The sequence below is a fragment of the Thermobia domestica genome, chromosome 12, assembly GCF_964235325.1.
Source record: "Thermobia domestica chromosome 12, izTheDome1.hap1.1, whole genome shotgun sequence".
NCBI classification, from domain to species: Eukaryota; Metazoa; Arthropoda; class Insecta; order Zygentoma; family Lepismatidae; genus Thermobia; species Thermobia domestica.
Window position 1 is genome coordinate 10562056 of NC_137465.1, and position 23849 is coordinate 10585904.

The 23849-nt window shown below is 37.8% G+C and overlaps 1 protein-coding gene across 1 annotated transcript in view; it reads left to right on the top strand.

The window, feature by feature from the left end:
* NKCC (sodium potassium chloride cotransporter) overlaps positions 1–23849 on the top strand; it is a 154398-nt gene that overhangs the window by 130079 nt on the left and 470 nt on the right. The window contains exons 14-18 of the mRNA XM_081733432.1: positions 205–325; positions 1832–1998; positions 6136–6250; positions 15072–15217; positions 17951–18062. Coding sequence (XP_081589558.1) covers positions 205–325; positions 1832–1998; positions 6136–6250; positions 15072–15217; positions 17951–18062 — 661 coding nt within the window. The remainder of the gene's footprint in view (positions 1–204; positions 326–1831; positions 1999–6135; positions 6251–15071; positions 15218–17950; positions 18063–23849) is intronic.

Below are 23849 nucleotides of genomic sequence, written 5' to 3' on the forward strand. Positions count from 1 at the left end.
AATATCATTTTATATTTTGGAATAAATAAGTGTCTATCTCCAATACTTTTTGTTATTAATCTTTAAAATGTATTAGGGTTTATTTGATCACTTGTTATAATTTTGTTGAGTCAAGATATTCTAATCAATGAGTTAGGAAATGTAGAATCCAATATTATGAGTGACTTTTGTTATTTACAGCAGAACTTTGATATTTGTTTCCAGGAACAGAATTCGCTCCTTCGGACAGCCCAGCTATCCAAAGAAAAGCGGCTAAAGATCGGCCAAAGAATCTATTTAATGCTCTAATGACGAAGAAAGCTCAGGCGCAGGATTTAAAGAAAAAGTACGTAAAAACTATGAATATGTTTCGAAAGTAGGCTATAGTGTATACTGAGTAATGAACATAGTAGTTATAATAAACAATATAAAAACAATAATAGACCCAATACTCCACTAATTAATATGAAAATTTGATCTACGCAATGACACAACTAATAAATTTGATCTAATGTACTACTTTTTATCTAGAGATTCAAAAATTTTATTATTATTATTATTAGCAATAATAATTTATCCTGCTGAATTTCTGTGCTGGGTATAATTGAGCTGTCTGAAACCAGAGTAAACTAACTAGGAAAATTAGACTTTATGGAAACACTGACACTTGACACGAACTGCTCCCAATAGAATATGGGCTTCACATGACCATTGTGTCAGTTGGTTGTTGCATAAGATTTGATGTAAAATATCCGTAACTCAAATGTTTTCATACCCATACTCAGAAATTGGAGAAAATGTAAAAGAAAGATCTTTTCTTCTCATCAAAGAACCAGATTTGCTAAGAATAGGAGCTCCTTGTTCATGGTGGGTGGTTACTGATAAAAAAGGAGCTGTAAATGTTGACGTCACAGTTGGAAATAGCTCCTCTAAGCCGTAAAGAAACCTCGCACTTGCATTTTGCGTTTATTTTGAAACTAAATCGAGTAGAAAGTTTGCCTCTGGTGCGTGTGGTCCTCGGTTCGATACCAGCTCGCGCCAAGTGAGCTTTGTGGTTGACAAATACCGTGTGCGTCGGTTTACTCGGGGTTCTTCCGTTTCCTTCCACTTTCTTCATTCATTTCCCATCATCATTGTCTTCTTTATCTTAGTCGGCTTAATCGTGGGACGTAAAACTTAAAGATTTCATTTCATTTTTATTTTGAAACTAAATCGAAGTTGAATAGAAATTACGTACCATTGTCAAGTTGAGGTCTACGTTGAATACAATACACACGACTTGTTTTGGACTAAAGAACGGAATCGAAATTAACATACTGATATACTAGAATTGTTTTTATCATATCAGTGGCGGCTTGTAAAAAGTGAAACGAGATCTTTGAATTTAACGTCCGCCAATTATGACTGTTAGGGTAAGGGAAACGATGACTAAAGCAAATGAATGACGATGCAAGAATTGGTGGAATGAGAAAGTGGGAGGTGGAGTAACCCGAGAAACCCACGAGCACGATGTTGCCCACAACTAACTTACGTGGCCAGGATCGAACCAGGGATCCCACGTAACAGAGACAAGACCCAGTGACGGCTGTGAGTGGAGTCACAGCAGTAAAAAATAAAATTTTGTCGCTACATTCTAATTATTTTTGTTCGTTAACTCAGCCGACACAGTACAGGCCAATACCTAGGCACTTGAGCAAAGCAAACTCTGAGTAATCGAAAAGCGGTGAAGAATATATTTTCCTGAGGTTGTTATAGCAATTGATATGGTTGTGTTGCTGGTAGATTAGGCCTGTACTGAAATTATTTTACATAAAATTATTGTTGTTGTAATCGTTGCACTTTTTAATTACAGGACGCAAGAAAACGAAAATACCACTCCATCTTCCTACCAACAAAAGGATCCAGAAAACTTAGAAACTTCAAAGAAAGACGAATCTTCACCACAGACCACAATTGACGTTAAAGTTCCTACTTCTAAGAACAGGACTGTTGACGTTTGGTGGCTTTATGATGATGGAGGTAAAATATTAACAAGTACTCTTTAGGTTTTTTTTTTTCTTTTTGTACTTTTAGAAGAGAGAGAGCTGGAATATGAAATTCTAATTGAACAAGGGACAAAATACATCTCATTTCTCACACAACAGTTTTGTAATTGTGTTGAAAGCAAACAAGAGACAACAATTGTTTTTAATATGAGGCATTTGCTTTACGATAAGAGAATTATTTTATCTAGAACGCAGGAGCGGATCCAGGACGAACTTCTGGGGGGGGGGGTTGTAATACTTATACTTAGAGCTACTTTTAAGAGCTCCAAACTTTGGGATGGGTTTTATTTATATATAAAATTTTAAAAAGTTTCCCTTCTGGATCCGCCACTGCTAGAACGTAAGAAAGGACGTTATTTGGGGCTTTATGGAGAAAGGTCAGGAATGTAATTGGGCGTATATTCACCTATAATGTTTATAGTCCAGTGTATATTACCTTAAATACGAAAGAACTAGTTGGTTATAATTGAGCTGCCTGAAGCTGGAGTGAACTAACTATGTTTTCGTGCTGCGGAGAATTAGACTTTATGAAAACAGTGACAACTTGACATGAACTACTCCCATTAGAATATAGGTTTCACGTGATCGTTGGGTCAGTTTGTTGTTGCATAAGGTTCGATGTGAAATGCCCATAACTCAAATGTTTCCATGCTTAAACTCAGCGAAAACGTAAAAATTCTTTTCTTTTTATCATATATGCTGTGTTTTCGGAAATGATTGAGTGTATACCAAACTTCTAGCATTATAGCACTGGGGAAGGGTCAATTTTTCCTCCTATGTTTGAGATATATCTATATTTTAATGGATACTATAATAATGTAGTAATGAAAAATGCGTAATTATACTTGTGTTGGGAAGTTCCCCCGCCTTCTTCCCCTTGTTCAATCAAGCAATACTTAGAATGATGCTGCTAAGTATAATGTTCCTTGGGTTTTTGTCACTTGATTCCTAATCAAGTATTGTTTTTGTCCAATTCTCAACATTTCTTCTTACAATATGATCGAGCCATTTTTACTGTTAACGTCTTTTCATTTTCTTCATACCACCCGCCGCTTTCGTAATCTTTTCGATCCGTGTAATTATTTTCCTATATTTGATTGTGGTTCTCAGCGTACATCTTTCCATGCTTTGTTCTGAGTTCGCAGACGCTGAATGTCTGATTTTGTTAGATTCTTCTTTGTTTGAAGGTTAGCGACGCTTTTCACTACCAAGGCAATGTGAGACATAGACCTACAATTTAAGGTCGAATCCGAATCGTAAAAATACATTCAAAGTGTAATGTCATGTGAAATCGAATGTTGAGCCGAATGTGCACACGCTAGAAAACAAGTCTCACCACAAAGTGTGTTGGTTTGATCTCGGAAAAGGACTGAAACGTGGCAAATATTGACTGCTTATCCCGGATTCAAATTCGAGCAGAACAACAGAGTTGGATATATATATGTACTTTAGAGAGGTTATTTATTATCCATATTCATACAATTTAGCATTCAGGATTCATCTCGGGAGAAACATTCAAAAATTGAATTTAGGAAACTTATGGGCAGCAAAAATAAAATAAAATAAAATAAAATAAATAAATAAGTAAATAGAAAGAAAACTTGTTAAAAAGCACGGCTCCATTATTATTATTATTATTATTATTATTATTATTATTATTATTATTATTATTATTATTATTATTATTATTATTATTATTATTATTATTCATTATTATACAAAACGATGATCAGGTCTGTTGTTCAGTATCGTAGCGAAACATGGTCGCTTACTCTGAGAGAAGAATGTAGACTGAAAGTGTTTGAGAACAAGATCGTGAGACGAATATTCGGACCCAAGAGGAACGGGAATGGGAAATGGCGGAAACTTCATAACGAGGAACTTCATAATTTATACGGGTCATCAAATCTAGGAGGATCAGGTGGGGAAGTCATGTAGCCAGAATGGAAGAAAGTAGGAACATTTTCAAAATGTTTTAACTGAAAGTCCAATCGGAAAATGACCCATTAGGAAGACCTAGGCGCAGATGGGAGGATACCAAGTAGAAACTGGATGAAGTTGGCTAAGGATAGTAGTCAATAGAGAGCTCTTTTGAACGGGGCATTGAACATCCGGGTTCCTCAGGCCATACAGTTAGTTTGATTAGTTATATTATTATTATTATTATTGTACACGAGATATTGCTTATGTTAAACAACACTGTAATATATTGTCATTTATAAACAAAGAAAACGCTGAAATCAAGAGTAATTACAATATATTGACGAACAATATTCTGGCATCAACATTTCTTATGTTTCATATTGCACTACGCAGTTGGTGAAAGGCTCCGCGGATATCCCTCTTCCTAATCCCCCAAAGACTATGATTACCTATGCATGGACCACATGAATTTTTGTCAAGAACCTGTTCAAAATTCGTAAACATGGATTAAAGCACCTTATGCAACAATCTAACGTGCAACAGCACCCAAGCTAGTTGCTTTACTAACTACTTTTGGCACTGCACTGTTCACTTCGACAATAGTTCGAACTATCAAGCTGAAGATATTTTTTGGGCACAATCATGAGTATATGCATATCTTCAAACATTGGTGCAAGAACACTATTTGACACTCGTTCTATTGTAATTTTAATGTAAAATTTGACGAAAATGATAGATGATGAAAGATGCCAGGATCTTCAGTTACATTAGAATTACTTAAGACAGAGCACGTCTACACAATCTTGCGTGTCACCTTATACGGCATTTCAGACGTATCTATCTACATGGATCTATGGTAAATACGTAATATTCATCAAGTCAGTGCTACGTGCAATTGAATAAGGAATTGTTTCGTATAATCATTACCAAATATCGTGATTACTACATATTATTTAATACAGATAGTTCAGGACAATACAAAACGTTAGGTAATTTACACAATATCAATATCGGCTAGATCTGACCCTAGCCAAGTTTTGGGTTCGCAGTGGCTTAGTGGTACAGCATCGACCTCTGATGCTTGAGACCCCTGATTGGACCCTAGCTCAAGCCAAGTAGGCTTTGTGGTGGATAAACACCGTGCTCGTAGGTTTTCTTCCGTTTTTTTTTCATTTTCTTCCTTCCACTCCTTCATACATTTTCATCATCACCGTTTTCTTTAGCAAACACGACATGAACGTAGGACGCAAAACTGAAATATTTAGCCAAATTTTAAAGCCACCTAAATATACATAAATCAGTATCTTCATGCAATTTCTTTCTGTCCAAATTAGCTAAGCCGTTCGTTAGAAATGAAAATTCATTGATGGGCTACAACTGAATAAATTCATGAATATTAAAAAACTGCATCAGTTACTTATTTGTTAAAATATATTTCCGTCATTTTAATTTTAGGTACATATCTGTTTTTATTCATCTCCATATATCAACTATTCTAAATCTTCAAAGAAATCAAAATTAACTTATTTGCAAAACTATGGTATTTATTTATTTATTTTGTTTGAATACAACAGAAGTACACCTACTAATAGCATTCAATTATGTTCTATAGCATTACTGCTACACAATTAACGTAGATGCTGTACATACATTATACGTATTATCAGGCCCGTAGCCAGCTCGAAAATGTAGGGGGGCCCGGTGAAACTTAGGGGGGCCCGATCCAAAAAGATTATAGTTCATCCCATATTATAGTTCATTTGCAAGCCTATTATGAAAATTTTAGAGGGGGGCCAGTAAATATTTAGGGGAGCCCGGCCCCCAGACCTCCCTGGATACGGGCCTGCGTATTATACATTATTTGCATTTGATAAATACGGCGTTCTATGGGAATTGAATATGTCGAAATTTAATTTTGCTGATTTTGCATGGTTATATAAAGTACACATTCTTCTAACAGGCGATGTATCTCGCATTTTTGTCCATTGTTTAGTTAGATGGAAAGTTACTAGGCGAGGACGGGTTCTGTTGTTTGAAATGTGAAAGTACATTTCTAAGGGTAGGTTTTGTGTCTGTAACTATGCATCAACTTGCTGTATATAGAAAGCACGAATGAGAGTTACTATAGCTCTGATTCTTCTATAGTATTTCTTCTGTAAGATGAAAAGTTATTAAATGTTTCTTCTAGGTCTGACACTACTATTGCCGTACATTATTACAACAAGACACAACTGGTCGAGCTGTAAACTCCGTATATTCGCTTTGGCCAGCAAGAAAAACCAACTCGAATTGGAAGAAAGAAAGTAAGTATTTTTCATGTTCTTTTAAGTCAATTTGTATACAAATGTTAAGATCATAATACATGTGTATACCTGTTTGTGTACTGTCGTAATAACTCTTATCACACATTATTTTCTTTGCGAACAAAATGTAATCAGTACATTCCTATACTTGTGGTAAATAAAATTATCATAAATTCACTTGTAATTTCTAACTACTCTATATACAACCAGAAATCACAAGTGAATTTATGATAATTTTATTTGCTGCAAGTAAAGACATGTATTCAGACGACCCGCTCGGGAGAGTAATACTCCCGGAAGTACGATTTTCCGCGCGCTACTCTAGCCAGCTGTTTTACGCGCTATCCTAGCCAGTTGTTTTAAGTTGGTCACAAAATTTACGGTATATCATGAAGTACAAGGGAAAAAAAACGAGCCCTATATCAGGGAGTACAAGGGCATAAGTACTACAACTACTTATCTCCACAAAAGTAAATAAATCATTTTTTTAAGTATTATTTTCATATTATTTTAATTTAATAAGTGTTATAAAAATGTAAAAAAAAAAACTTTCCTCGGGCCGGGTTTGAACTCACGCCAAAAGAAACTTTTATTACTAGCATATAGCGCTAGCCCACTCGGCCACCTTTTTTTATTTTTTTAATAACTTTATTTCCATCGAAATACAGAGAAATTTACAAGGATATTTACTATTCACAGCCTCACTGAAAGTGTAAAATATTATTCAAGATAAAACATTATTCAAAAAAAAAAAAAAAAAAAACTTACTGATTTAGTTCATTTTTGTTTGTGGGTTACATCATAAGAAAGTGTGGGAGCTATTGCAGATAAGTAGTTTGCAAAATATTTTCGTTTACATACAGGAGAGAGCTTCATAGCCTGGTATGTTAAATACATTTCATACATTTCAAGACACAATGGTCGTGCTGTTACAAGAATAAACATGATAGTTTGTACAGTAAACCAGATCACAGCATTATGTTTATAGCTAGGAAAGTAATGAAAATCTGGAAATAATATTACATTATGTACGCTAAAAACAGTTTGTGAGGTACGACATATTCTACTAAGTATAGTGCTAAAAGCCTGCCAAATGGGTGGTATGTCAAAACAGTTATGGAATTGATGTTCAAGAGTGTCTATCTGATTACAATTATAGCATACATTTGTAGAGGTGATACCTAGATTAAAGAGCCTAGCAGACGTTTCATATACATTATTAACAATAAAATACCACATTTCTTTCTGTTTGTGAGTTAAAAACTTGGCAGTTATGTTTTTCCAGATGTTACTCCAGTTTTTGCATGGCACGTGAAGCATGACGTGTGGCTTAACAGATACGCACGTGCTCTTATAGTGCCAGTATAATTCTTTGACTGACCTAATTTCGATCTGCTGTCGTGCGACTATTGCATACAGCATATCAAGTACTACATCGCGAAGGTGAGGGAATTTAATCGCCCAAGGAAAGATAGGAATCGGAAGCACAAGGTCAATACACTGAAAACAGACATTGAAAACCGTAGCAGTAATCGAATCGGGGTGGGAACAAACCATACGATAACTTCTATGCACAAGCAGAGCACGTGACTGAATTCCAATATCCATAAACTCTATTCCTCCTTTTGCTGCAGGCAAAAGTAGTTGTGTTTGACCTACTCTTAAAGCTTTATTATGCCAGAGAAAAAACAACGCCTGACTGTTTAAAGACTTATAGATAGGCTTTGGTAACGGGAAAATCTGTGCAGAATGCCATAGTAAGCTAAACACAGTAGTTTTAAGAAACACATTTCTACTGAAAAGACTAAGATTACGTGATTTATGCGTTATTAAAAGACTTCGGATCTTAGAGGCTATGACTTCATATGTTTTCGTGATAGTCTGTTGTAAAGTAGGATACCATACAATACCAAGTATTTTGATTGATGGAACAGTTTCAAACGTTCTACTATACAGAGACTGATATTGTTCATGTAAACACAATATTTTTGTTTTTGCTTTATTAAGTTGCGCGCCTGAGGCGTGTTGATAAAGGTGTAGTAACTTCTGTATACATTCCAGATCTGCGTCATTGCGTAATATATAGTGTGTGTCATCAATGTATGATTGCACTGCTAGACTGTTGTTATACACAGGAACACCAGGGAGTAAGCGGTGTGCCGCATATACAAGAGGCGCTAAAGATAAACTAAATAAAATACTAGACATTGTGTCCCCTTGTAGAATACCATTACAAACAGAGATGGGAGCACTTAAACCTCCATTTAGCTTTAACCTGGTAATTCGTTTCGTATATATTCCTTTGATAAGAGAAATGAAAAGGTCACCAAATCCATATTTAGCTAAAACTTGGAAGAGATAATTGTGGTTAATTCTGTCAAAGGCCTTGGAGTAATCGGTGGATAAAATTGCTACCGAAGAAGGATCGGCGGACTCATGATAGGAAATAAAATCTCTGAGATTGGATAAGGCCTTATAAATAGGGTTATTGTGGCCAAGACCGTATTGGCAAGGACTTAACAGCTTCTCAAGGTATGTTTTCATTCTGATCGTCAGACAACGAGTTAATAGTTTTAGGTCCGTGCACAAGAGACTTAGTGGCCTGAAATTTGTAACACTAGATGCTAATGAATGTTTGGGGACCAAAACAGTAATGCCCGTTCTGAGAGACTGGCCTAAAACAAAATGTGTGCGGTATTCATTAAAAAGGTCGGTGAGAAAAGGAGCTAAAATATCTATAAATGTAACATAGAATTCTAGTGGTAGAGAATCAATACCTGTGGACTTTCCTAGTTTGCCTAATCGGATGGACTGTTTGACCTCGTCTAGTGTGAACGGACCCGATAGACACTCTCGATCATCATCCGTTAAAACAGAGGGAATATACTCTAGTATAGAAGAATCAGTACAACAAGTAGGAGGTTGAGCATATAATTGTTTATAATAATCAATAAAACAAGTCATGACGTTTACGCCCTCATACACACGGCCATCGTCACCCTTAATTTTAGAAATCAATTTTTGTCTGCCCCGTGTGCGCTCCTTGCGTATTTGGTGGATACTTGCCTGTTCAGTGTCATCATATTGACGTGTTTTGCTACGAATCATAAAACCTTGCATACGTCGTTTATGCAGCGTTAATAAATGAGCTTTGATCTGATGAATTTGAGGTCGTACTTGACCCCCGCGTTGTTGTTCTATCATGTAATCTCGTAATAGACCAGTATAGTAGTGATATTGCTGATAATGATCGGCGTTTCTAGTTCGACAATATTGTTTGGTCACAGAGCAAAAAGTTCGTTTAACACGAGTTTCCCAAAATTGCATGAGAGAACCTTTGTAGCGTTGTTTCACATGAAGGAGGCCTTTCCATTCAGCATGTATCAGAGCTTCATATTCGGGCTCACGTAAAATTGACGTATTAAAGTACCACAATGGGCTACGTTTGAGAAATTTGTGGGCTGGTAGTTTGATGGTCATGAGTACAGCATGATGATCACTAAAACAGACTGGGACCACAGCCATGTGTTGAACCTGATGTATAAGAGTGCGACTGATATAGAATTTATCCAATCTTGAGGAACTCGTCCCTGTAAAGAAGGTATGGCCAGGCGTGGTTGGAAATAAGTGTCGCCACACGTCGACTAGATCATAGGTGGCAATTAAATTGGACAGACTGGCTGAGAAGGTATAATTTGGGGTCATATCTATTGGTGCCAAAACAGCATTAAAGTCTCCGGCTAATATACAAGGAGAAGAACCATTATGTAACGCTTGGGCAAGCTCAGTATTAAAGAAACTATTGCGCTCTCGTGCATGATTCGAACCGCTTGGAGCATATGCTGTACACAGGCGTATATTTTCTAGTGTTCCTAAGGTGATACGTTTAGTAGGCATTTGGAGAAGCGCTTGAAAGTCAATATCACTGCGGTATAGAATAGCAGTTCCTAAACCATTTTCAGTGAAGCGTGAAACACATGAATAATTAGGGATGTCTGGGAAATCGGGTACTGCCACCTCTTGTGCAAACAAAATATCAACTTCTTCCTGATATATAAAATCTCGTAGTGCGTGTAATTTGACCGGAGAAGTAAGACGATTTAAATTGACTGTGGCAAAACGAAAACTAAACATTACAAAAAATATATAAAGTAAATACATGAAAGTGAAGCAATGCGGGAACAAGAACATGTGTAAAGTAGAAACAAGGAAGAAATATATAAACAATATAAATTATTGATACCAAAGATGGGCAATGCACTATTCGCCGTCTGATTGAACAACAGATTTCAACTTTTTGGTCGAAGCTCGTGTTTTCCTAACATTGTGACCACTTGTTGTTTCATCACTGCGGTTAACTTTAGAATTTTTAGACACTGCACTACTGTTAAACTGAAGTTGAGTTAACTTGCGCTTTTCGCAGGATGCTACACTCAGATCGGAATCACTTATGGTATCACTTGTAGCATCTTCAAAACCAGTGGTGTCAATGGAACCAACTGCGAGAGGAACGCTTGAAGGGGTAGCACTGTGCCCCTCTATTGTATTTCTATCACCTACCTCAGAGTTTAGTAGAAGTGGCTGGTCAGTCACAGGAACTGGAGATGGAACACCTGTCTCATCAGCATCGGGAGTAGGTGTCACTTCCATACTATGTGAGCTGTCAGCAATGGAAGGGTGGACGGGATGAATGTCGGGAACACTAGATGCAGCACTTGCAAGTGGCAAAATCGGGGACGACACGGGTATGTGGGTATCCTTCTGTAGAACAGGAAATGCACTGTAAGAACCGGTATCGGGAGCTGATGTATCCACTGGAAGGTGACCACCAAGGCCGACAGCAGCAGGCGTTTGATTTCTGCTATTTTAATGTAACGTGGCAAGAAGTGGATAACGCCAACCAATCAGAACTGTGTTTCTCGTTGCTACTTCCGGGAGCATTACTCTCCCGAGTGGTCGAAATGAGGCGATATGCGGTGGTATGTCATACCGATTCTAGTTTATCAGTGATGAAGGTATACCGGCTCTAGTTTTTCAGTGATTAAAACATACCGTGACTGGAAAGTAGATGCTAAATACCTCTAATAAGTCCATTATTATACACAGTAATTGACGAATAGCTTTGGACGTAAAAAGATTTTATTTTTTATGTAGAAATAATTTCTGAGTTGACAACACCAACATTTTCGTTATCTTTTCCCTATCTTTTGTTTTTAAAATGAGGTGTCTTCAAAGAACTTCATCTAGTTTATATTTTTATATACCATATTAAATTGTTTCTGTTATGTATGTGTGTGTGTCTTCTTGCCTTAATGCATATAACTGTCGTGTTTTGAGCACGGGCGGATTTACGGGTTCTCTGTTGTGGGAGCGAACCTTCCGGGGGTTTGGAATACCCCACAGTCAAGTGGGAGGACGGGGAGTTTACCGACAGGAAATTGTTAATATCCTCATTCTGATTTTGAGCATTTTCGTGTATCATTCTCTAAAATACAAAATAAGGAGATATTTTAAATTTTTTTCCAGTGGCGGGGGAGCCAAGTCTTTCCATACACCCCCTGTTACTACAGAGAAGATGCAGTCAATCAACTAACTTTCGATATCGGATGTAACTAATCGCTAGAAACATGTCGAGTGTGAGTCGACATCGGACGATAATGAATGAAACTAAATGTCGAGCCCCAATCGACAAAGGACAGCAAGGAGTTAAATTACTATGCTATGCTACGTTTGCATTTAGCAATACATTGATGCTGACAGTGTGATAGCATCTTCCTTGGAAAATTAAAGGTGATGTAACTCTGAACTGCTACGTTTTCTACCTAAAATAGCAATGTCATACAAGGCAGCTGAAAAGTTCTTGGTTTCACCAGACTCAATGGCGACACCTGTTTCTTTCTTTCTTTCTTTCTTTTTTCTCACCAATTACTATATAGATTGAGCACTTTCTACCAGGGGCGGATCCACGACGGACTTCTGAGGGGGGGCGGTGGGTTGTAATACTGCTACTTAGAGCTACTTTTAAGAATTCCAAACTCCGGGATGGGTTTTATTTATATATAAAATAAGAATGAACAAACTCCATAGCTCTGGATAAGTAGCTTAACAAATAAAACACAGTTCTGACCAGAGCAGAATGAAATATATTAAAAACTATACTTACAATGTGTTACCGTTTCAAGACCTAACGTCCTCTTCATCAGACACCAACACTCTCAGACACCAACACTGAGAAAAGACGGAAATACGGAAATAAATTAGAGAATAAAGAGGGCCCCTTAGCAAGAAAGCTCGCCCCCTTGAGTGATGCACCAACCTATATCTACGTGCACCTCCTACATGCAGTTAGAGATCTAAAGCAGCATGTCGTCTGTGGTGTCGCGCCGCGGTTTTTATCCTGAGACATTTACCGGGCAGTGTGTGTTAGAGAAAGAAAGAAGAGTAAAATAGAAGATAGGAAAGCGCATGAAGATTTTTCACCTCACCATTGGCTTGGGTAGTAGGAGGGAAAAACCTGGGAAACACATGGAGTCCAGGAAAACCCCCTTTATCGGTCATGCACATGCTCAAGATATTTACATGGTAAACCACACTAAGAAGGGGTGGAAAAACCCATGTAAAATTATTATTTTACTGTCTGTATTTAATCTAACTTAAAAGCTGGGTGTGAATTAATCTAATTTGTTAATTGTCTGTAGTTTGGTGGGCAAGTTTGGTTAGTGGGTCTTTGTGTTATTTTTAAGCATGCAACTTGGTCCTTGGCCTCGCTTGGTCGTCATCGGTTTGCAGTGGTGGCAGCTGCTTAACTTCACTCATATCCCTCGGGTTGTGTCTTTTTAGTGCCGCTCCCTCTGCATTGCTTGCTTCTAGTAGCTATCTGTGGTTTGGTTACATATACCTCCCCAGTTGTGGTTGATATGGTGTTGATGGTTAACTTGAAGATCTTCTTTGTTGCTATTGTTATTGCATCTGTCAGTATTTTTCTGCTTGCTGGTGGTGTTGTCATAGTTAATATCGATGTTACCCATGTTAGTATTTGCTGTGTCGTCCTGTTTATGGCTTCCTCTATTGCTTGATTTGTTAAGGGATTGTGGGTTTCTTTCTGCCGCTCTTCTGTCTTTGATTGTTGAACTCTGCTGTCTTCCTGGCTCTCATAAGGGCCTGAATATGTGTGCTGTTCTTCTGTGATAAGCCTGGGCCTGGACATCTCAGTTGAGGTTTTTGGTCTCGCAGGACATTCACTGCTTCCTGTCCTGTGACCATTTACTTTGCATGTTGCACAGAAGTTCCTATTTACTTTCTGGCTACATGCGTCTGTATGCGTGCCACCACATCTGTGGCATACTCTCTTACTAGTACATTGGAACTTCCGATGTCCATATGCATAGCAGTTCCAACACGGGGATGGTCGGGGCTGGCTTCTGGATTGCTCCACTCTGTATGTCCTAGTTCCGGTGGGTAGGCCGTATGTAATTAGTCTATTTATTTGATCTGCGTTGGTAGAGAATAACCTTATAAGTGGAGTTGGGCCGCTCTCTGACTGGATCCTGGTTATTGCGGTGTATTGAACTTTTTGATTGAGTAGTCCTTCTTCAACTGTTGTTAGATCTTTGTTTGTGTTGAATCCCTTTATGACACATGTGAACATACGTGGATTCTTGCTCTGGTTCTTCTGACTTTTCTTCGGTGATTGGTACGATGCTCTGTATTCATTTGCTTCTGGTTGGCAGTTGTTCATGGACTGGTTGCTAGCAGATACTGTTTTATTGTGGTCCTGGGAAGGGCCGGTATTTCTGGTCTTCACTTCTGTGGGGTTGGCTTCTACTTGAGTGGGGTTGTCTCTTTCCTGCTGATCCTCAGAAGGGCCGGTCTCTCTAGTTGTCAGCTGTGTTGGCTTTGGTTTCACCTGTGTGCAATTGTTTTTCACCTGTGTGTGAATGGTTTTCTCCTGTGCGAGATTGGGATTGTCTTTAGGTTTGGGTTCCTCCTGTGTGAGTCTTTTTGTTGTTACCCCTGTTGGCGCAATTTCTTCCGGTGATCTCTTTTTCTTCCCTCTCCTCTGGACCACTTGGAAGTTTTCGTCTTCTTGAATCTGGTTCTCACCTCTCGTCTTTGGCTTGGCCGTGGGAGCTTGGTCTTCTTGGTTATGCAGGACTCCACCAATAAATAGTATCTCTGTGCTTGTGGGATAGTGGTCCTCATAAGGGCCGCCATCTTGCTGGTTTCGTATGGAGCGACGCTGGCTCGAGTGGAACACCTGGTCTTCCGCGTCGTTTCTTCTCAGGTACTTGTTGAGGTTTTCTTCCATCAGTGTAAGTGCTTCAGCACGTATCCTCTCTCGCTCAGCTGTGGAGAAACTTGGGCTGCTCTGGAAGAAACCAGGTCCCCCATCTTCTTCGCCGCTCTCCTCCTCAACTCTGTCCCTCCTACTTGGCCTGAGAAAAGACAGGTGACAGCAGATCTTATATACACGAGAAAGTGAAAGGCCACGCCCTTTCTTCTCTCCCATTGGTTGGAGGGAACCAATGAGGATAAAGGCAATTCCTCAGTGTTGGTGTCTGATGAAGAGGACGTTAGGTCCTTGAAACTGTAACACATTGTAAGTATAGTTTTTAATATATTTCATTCTGCTCTGGTCAGAACTGTGTTTTATTTGATAAAATAAGAAAGTTTCCTCTTTGGGGGGGGCGATTGCCCCCTTCCCTTGGATCCGCCCCTGCTTTCTACCCAATGATTGTCCGCTTCAATCTCGTTTCCAACGCTTACGAACGAATTAAATATCTAATCCGTTATTCATTATTTTGTTTTTACTTCCTTTCAGTATGGCGAGTCTTTTGTCCAAATTTCGAATTGATTACTCCAATCTCACGATGATTGATAATATAAGCAAACCACCACAAGAAAGTACTAGAAGCTTTTTTAAGGAGCTTATACAGGACTTCAGAGAGAGCACTCACAGAACTGATGGTAAGATTAAGATTTTTTTAAAGTTTAGTGATAAATTATAAATTATTAATAGAACAAAAAGATTAAGCAAGGTATATACAAGAAAAAGTATAGATAAGTGTGGCTGAAAAGCTAGATAATGCACGAGTCAAATTATTGGATAAAGGCGTTTCAAGATAATGTGCAAAATTGCATCTCTCACATTCTGCTCGAACTTTTTTTTTTTTTTTAATTGCTCTTTACACAAGAACTTTCTCTGCTTAAAGGTTTAATGTTAATTACAAAAATTCAACTATTTTGATAAAAGGCATCAGCACGGGCGTCTCTGACGGGGGACGAGGGGGATTTTGAAGTACAAAATATTCAATATTTTATTCTAATTTAATTATTTACTAACAATAAAATAACATATAAATAATACTATAATTTTATTTGGAATATAATATTCAGGCTATGAAACGATAATAACAGAGTTCTTGATATACCTCATGGGACCCGTGAAGGTAAGCAGAAGGGTAAAAATGGAATCGAAAATAATAAACAGTTTGGACTAAGAAGTACCATTTAAATCAATTTCTTTGATGTCCCCCCGAAATTTTACATGCCAGAGACGCCAGTGGGCATCAGGCTAATACAATGTGTAAAGTGAGGGTTATCAAGTTTTTCGACCACACACACAGTTATTGAGGGTAATGAGATATGGGGTGTTCAAAACAGAAAGAATCAAGCCATATCACCAATGTGGTGAGAAAAATATTGCAATAAAGATCCCCACATCACAACAGACGCACGTGTCAGCTTAACACGTGCTAATGATTACAAACAACCTAGCAGACAACAGGCGAACACGGAAGACACCGAGGAACACCGAAAGCAGACGGACCTCACGAAAGGACCCGAGGAGGATAAATAAAAGGACCACCACCGAGGGACCCAGCATCAGTCGACCAACTGATCGCATAACCTTTACCTTCCTATGTCGCTGTGGACTAGGAGCACCTCTTCCTTACCCTATGTCGCAATGGGATAGGGATCCATCTTAAACTTATAATCCAGGTCTAACCTACAACCTGCCAAAGTGTTCTGGAAACTGCCATGAGTGGAAGGGGTACCCGGCAAAACATTTAGTATTCCTTCACCTGATCATTGAGGAAGAGACATTGAATTAGAGACACTTGTATTTATTATATTATATTTTGTAATAAAAATTGGTGAAGGGGAAAATACACCCGGTCTATCATTTGACTCTACCAAACATTACAATATACATAAAATTTGTACCCAACGCTTAATTACAAGCAAAAGTTTACACTGTTTTTCTATCTTAAAAAGAGTTATTTACAATATCTATGCATGAATCTCTTAAGCTCTGAAAGGAGCTTAAAATGAAGATTTTAAAGGTGAAATATGTCCAAAATTACCGAAATCGGACTTGATTTCCTTGTGCACTGAACGTACCATACGAATTTAATGTCAGAGCATTCCTCTTATTTCTACTAAACGCCTTGGGATTAAAACCCACCAAAGGCTATGGGCAACCACGCGGCTTTTCAAGCACATCGGCACTCTTCTCCGTTATAGCAGGTGTTCTAAAGTATAGTTTGCAATGTCCCATTCTATGATTCTTGGTTGGTCGGTCTGAGTTTAATCTTCCTTACCAACACAGAGGCTGTATGAGACTCACAGTTTAAGGTGGGAACAGAACCACTGCTATGCCTTAAAATTTTAAGGCTCGCTCACAGAGAATCGAATCCGGGACCTCGGGCATCAAAGTCGCGTTCCTTAGCAACTAGGTCATTGGCGAATGTTGCTTCATAATTGCGTCACGATAGGAAGTCAACACTTATAAATTGTGTATTTCTCCAACTGGAAGTGAACGTGAAATCACGGGCTGCACTGGAGAATCTCACTGTTTTATACATGAGTTCAATACTCGTACCCTCAAATTTTAACTCATTAAAGTGGTTAGGTAGATAACATTGCTAACGTGATTCTTAATATGAAAATTTTAATCACGCATTAGTCAAGCTCTTAATACGACGCTAAGAATGACTCTGAATAAGACCCAAGGTGTTTGGTATAAATAAGGAGAATACAATAACATCACTATTGTCATTATTTTATTACACCTGTATATAATAACACAAGTAATTATTTTTGAGTCGGTACTTTCTTCTGATACATATGTGCCAGTGGCGTAGACAGGGCGGATGGCCCAGCTCAAGCTTCCGTCTTAATACAGTGATCTCGAAAATGGATTCGTCTTATGCAAAGTGTGTTTGATTATTGTTCCTTGATATTACTACGTTTTTCTTATAACTTATCTAAAAAAAATCAAGTATTGTATAGTTCTGTTAAAAAAATCAGAATCTCAGTCTTAAATCAACACAAGTTTAAAATAAATTAGTCATGTATTGTATTCTTCATTTCTTGCGCTCTTTCTGGTTAATACTGTATATGCATAAAAATATCACGTGCAAGTGCGACCAAATGCCATTAGAAGAGAATTAAGAGGTAATTAATTCGGTTTAGAGAGCCAGAAATAATAGTGTCGCTGAAGCCAATGCACTGGCCATACATAACCCAGTTGAACCTGCGCATATGTATGAGTGTGTGCTTCCGCGACATGGCAATTATTAACCTGCTCCATGAAGTTTTTTCTGGCTACGCCACTGACGTGCACTGTAAATCATAAATTAAGTTTCTAATGCCACCAATAATGTAATTGCTGTTTTGTTTATTTTCTTTTTTCAGGTTGCGTGATAACAGAGAGTGAACTGGCTGCAGTCAGAGATAAAACACGGCGTCACTTAAGACTCCGAGAACTTCTGCTTGAAAATTCGAAAGATTCATCTTTGGTTGTCATGTAAGTAGAGTGCGTTTGACACAAGCTACGGACATTTTACAATGTGTGCTTTTTCTTTTTCTAAGTATTCTATTGGAAGGCATACTCCAATACCTAGCATACCTCTCAATTACCTAGCATAAGTAATCTAATGTCTTTACCTAGCCTTAGAACAAAGTAGACTTAAAGAAAGCGAAATGTATTACTCCGCGGCTTACGCGTGCTTCGTCAGCGAGAGACGTGAACAGCAAGATCGTCTGCTAGCTTACTGCCGTCGCATAATTTCCGAAATGTAAGGCTACAGTTGGTTGGTAAATAATTAACACACTGACAGTGACTACTTTTATGCTGGAAATATGTATTTTCTTAAATCGTTATTTAAACTAGATTACCTCTGTTCTTGTAGCCATCTTTTGTGTTTCATAACACGAGACGAAGATTGATTATTGTCACTTATCGTCGCCATGGAACTCTGGATTCTACAACTTCAAATGAGCGGGATCGGCGCGCGAACGCATGCGTATGTGCAGTATGGTAAGTTTGGGTGATTCCGGACAGTCGCTGAATCCTCTTAATGAACTAAGAGGATTCAGAACAAGAGGATTGCTTATATCTAGCGTCTATTCATTTTTGCCGTAAATAAACTCCGAGGAATCACCAGAAAAAGCTATAAAGTTATCTTAGGATCTACAAACAGAACTAAATTACAAAATGCTAATCACAAGGTGCTAAAAAAATTCGACACTACTGAATGGCTACATCATCTGGTATATTCCCATTTCATCCGCAGCAAGTTCGGGAACATGAATTTCTTTTGTCGAATGAACATGATCCTCCAGTAGCTGGAAACAATTCCTCTTCTGTCATCAGACTCATCCCCAAACACGTCTTAATCGCATTCAGAGTCTTCAGTTAAACAGTTCATATCTTTTCCTGCTGTTGCTTCTTCCAAACTTACATCCCCAAGGCCAGGTGTTGCTAAGTCTCTTCAAACACAATCGAAGGTATGGATGATAACAACTGTGGATTTTGTGAGAAGAATTATTATGCACCATCATCAAGCAAATACGGTTCCTGGGTGTCCTGTACTGTGTGTAAGACCTGGTTTCAAGAAAGATGTGTGGGATGTGATGAGGAATTGTATTTTATCTGTGGACGATGTGTCTGAATTATGACTAGTGCTTCACGAAACTGGCAGACGTCATTAACGCAAATAAATAAATAAAGAAATGCTAGTCTCAGTGCACACATATTATACATTTCATTAATAATCTAGTTGTTACTAGCAAAATATAGTAGTACAATGCAGTTCTAATGGAAACAAATGTGATTACTATGTTTAATGATTAAACGTTATAGTGATAGTTACACTACTGTGCATTTAGCTTACAATTTCAACAGTAATTAGTATAGAAATTACTATGTTGATAATTTGTATGTATTTGTCATGTATTTGTATTTATATTTTGTACTTATCATATTAGAATGTTAGTGTAGCAAGATAGTAAGTTAAAATACACCTATCATGTATATATCTTCCTTCAAAGTTCAGTGTCCGGAATCGCCACCTACTGTCCGGATTCACCATTCCAAATTTGCAAATCAAAGATTTTGTCAACTTTCAGAAAATTATTTTTTATTTCTTAACATTCCATTCCAGGAAAACTATTTGAGTTGTACATGCATACTAACACATCATTAAATAATATGACAATGTATTGGATATTTTCGTTTAGCGGGGTAGTAGTAAAAGAAAGAAACATCAGAACTGTCCGGATTCACCCAAACTTTCCCTAAATACAATATGTCCAAGTACGGGTGAGGTTGAAATAAAGCTATATCTGTTGTTGCCTTTCTTATCAAAAAAGGCAGTATAAATTCAGATATCTTTATTTGAAATTATTATTTTAATAGAGATTATATTGAAATTATTATTTTAGTAGGATACTAGTGCAGTGATACCAACAACCACCAATGGTCATCGACCCACTGGTAGACAGATTGGTTTGTTTACATCTACTTTTTGTAAGGCTGGAAAGAGATTATTTGGTAAAGTAGCGTTTCTATCTCGACAGATAATGATCCGTTTGGCAGTGTCAGCCTGTTTGAACACTTGCAATTGAGTTATCTTTTACATTCTCCAATCGGAGCTATGCTATTTATGATCAGTTTTGCTCACGCCAAGCTAGGTTTCATCAATGCTACCGTGTAAGGTTCATCACTATCATATGTATTTTGCCATTCTTGGAAGGTCACTTCCTGCAACTGAAAAGCTTCCATCTTCATGGTCTTCCACTAACCTCTTCGTCTTCACGTACGACGTCCCCTCCATCTCTTTCCAGCTTCCATACCCTCTAGCACGTCCCATTGTACCGATGTTGTGGGTGCGTAATGTCCCCATTACCAGCCCCTCCCAGAAGGTTTAATTTTTACGATGACTAAATTTTAAAAAAATGAAAAGAAAAAAATAAGTTGTCCTTCCTGAGAAAGGCTTCCCGAACTGGTATGTATTTTATAACGCCGCTTAGCGCACGTAAAAATTAGAATAAAGCTGAAAAAGAGATAATTATTAGGCACATTTGAATATTCAGTCTTCATTGGTTGCAGGATTAAGTAGAAATTCAACTTGACAAAGAACACCTTGGGATAAAGTCGACATAACAAACTTTTATTAACAAAACTAAAAATTAAAAAAAAAAAATCAAAATGTAACAAGAATAAACTTTCTATAACTGACACGTAGAATAAAACATATATGAATTCGAGTTATCTTCGGTTATTCGATTTCATACATACACTTAATTATTCCTTAACGTAATGGTATAGGCCTATCACATGTTTTAACTTGTAATCTGATTCAATATGGCTACTGCCTTCAATTATAATCCAGAGTAATAACGTGAAATAAATCAAAAATATAATCTTTTTTTTTTACTAACAAAATTCTTCAGTAAAGGACCAAATACTCTACATTATATACTCACGTACAGAATAACGAATGGTAACAACACTAATAATAATAAACTTTTTTACACACAAAATATATAAGAGATGTATTTTACATACCGTTGCAGAGGACAAGTGATGGGCCCTTTCACTTGTTCCCTATACATCGGAGAGAAAACCTATCAGCCAATCAGAATGCAGTACTACAATCACGTGACTTCTACCAACAACTATGGCGCCAGATCACTCAATTCAAAGAAAAAAAAACAAAAACAAAAACAAATATACACACGTATATATAAAATTTGCTGCAGGTCGAAAGACGAAAAAAAAAAAGAGTAACACGGAGAAAAGGACGGGAAAAATTAAAGGATAAACAGCGCTGTCCATAATTTACCAAATATCCCATCTAACTATAGTATAATCTATTTAATATATATAAATACAGAGAAAAGGCGGGGTCACTACCCCACACCATATGATACAGTTCCTTCTTATCTAATGTCCCAACCAGTTTATCTTCTTCTTCGTAATAATATCTAAGATCGTTCTTTTTTCCTCCACCATTTCTAACACCCTCTCATTCATTTTCCGCTCGACCCAGCTAATTCTTTCCATTCTTCTCAACACCCACATTTCGAAAGCTTCCAGTCGTTTCTCATCATTTTTCGGTAATGTCCATGTTTCTGACCCATACAATACAACACTCTACACGAAGCAGTCTTTTTCTCAGCTCTTTTTCTCTTTTTTATGAGTCTTTTTCTCAGCTCTTTATTCAAGATCCCACGGAATAGTGTTTTCCGTGTAAGGTTAACGGTTTTCAATTCCCAGCAAAAGAGCATTGAATGCAGTGGCGTACTTAGGGGGATGGCTATCGGGTTTAAGCCACCCCGAAATAGATAAATTTATATATAGTATATATAATAACTGTATACTTACATAGACCCAGTATATATACACTCACTCAGGAGAATGTGCATAGCCCCCCCCAAAACAAAATCCTAAATACGCCACTGATTGAATGAATTGCGATATGTCAAAATCCATCTTGAACTGTTGGTCCACGTCTCATATAGGCTCAATGCTGTAAAGAGAGAGTAAATTTTAACAAACAAACACCAAACACGAAATGATTTATCTTCTTTCTTTATGTTGTCTTCTTTCTTCACGAAATCCTGGCTACGTGCCTGCTGGGAGATATGCTCTCCCAAAAAAGAAACATTTGCCTTCTACGGAGCTGAAAATGTTTTCAAATATTCTATTAGTACAAAATTAAGGATTTCGCGTAGATTGACTTTCACGCACAATGCAACGAACTTACATAAAATAACCAATATTGAAGCAATATTGTTAGAAGAAAGTTACGCTGTGTTGTGAGGTACCTTTGCACAATGCCAGACTCGTAGCCTTTGTGCTGTTAATGGTGGACGTTTTTACAAAATCCCTATTTTGCGCGAACTTTCCTATAGTAGTAGGGGAGATCGCCCACATAGGTTACATCGCGCATGATGATGATACTACAGAAACAACCTGCTACAATAAAATATGTTTTAGAAATATGACACAACTGACAGCGAATATTTACATGATACTGTACGATACACTACTTTATACCGGTACCATGAAAACATAATTTTAAACTGTGCTACCAAAATAAGAAGAAACCTTGAAATAGAGATATACTTAATGGATAAAATCACATTGAATGAAACATTTACCTCAGGCCTATAGCCAGAGCAATAAGACAGAGAGCCGAGATGATTTTTGGACTCCGAGGTCATTGCTGGTTTCAGTTCATTCCTCATGCATAGGGCCTACATTCCAATAAACAATTGAAAGTTTCATGGGGAATGAGCGTGGTGCAGGCCCCTGGCAACCCCGAAATTACATGCCTGATGCGTCCACAGAAAACAACTGTACTTACTGTACATTTTCTCATTATTCTCTGTAGTATGAGGCTCACTAACAATGTAGTATTAATCATTCCGCATGTGCGATCTCTTCTACTTCGTGATTACGCGAACTGTCCTATTTGGGTAGGGAAGCTTTAGTGGAATTTTCCAGACTGATGGTAAACTATGTACAGCGCTAGTTTTGACAATGGACTAACTCAAATACCCCTAGTAGCAGAGACAACTTGCAAATCGCTTGCTGTAAGCTTGTATTGAAAGTCAGGAGCTTGCATCCGGCTTGATTGGAAAGCGTTCAAGCATGCTGCAAGCTGGATTCCAGTAACATGGGGGCAACCTCGCATTCAGTGTTCATTGGCGGCAAGTCAATAACCAATGAACGGCCAGTAATGCTATGACGCTCTGCAAACGATCTAAAGTATCGCTTGCAAGTACAATAAAAGGCAGATTGTAAGAATGCACGCGTTGAAAGGGCAAGCGTGGAAAGCCAAAAGCCAATCACAAGCCAACTGGCCGAAAGCTTTTTTGTTACTTGAGACGAATAGGTTTTTTCATTATTTGTCACTATACCCTTCCTATGAATTTATATAAAATGTTTGGGAAAATTTAAGCAATTACTGTACTTCGCATCATTCACACAAAACTTGGAACATATTTCTCAGCGAACAGTCTCTATCAACATACGAAATTAAACTGACGATTCTACTTGCAAAGTTTCAATTCAAGTTCGTTACTATCTTTCCTTCTCCACATCTGGCCACCGTACAAAGTTCCCTAACGCGCGATCTCTCCTGTTTTTACCTTATATGTACTTCCACAGCTTTGGCTCGATACTCCACTTTTGACAGTTTCCGATATTTTTACTCCTTCCAGACGCCGTATCTTTAACAGTTTTGAGCATAGAATTAAACAAGTTAACAGTCTCATGAGACATCAGAAAATCTCCACGTTA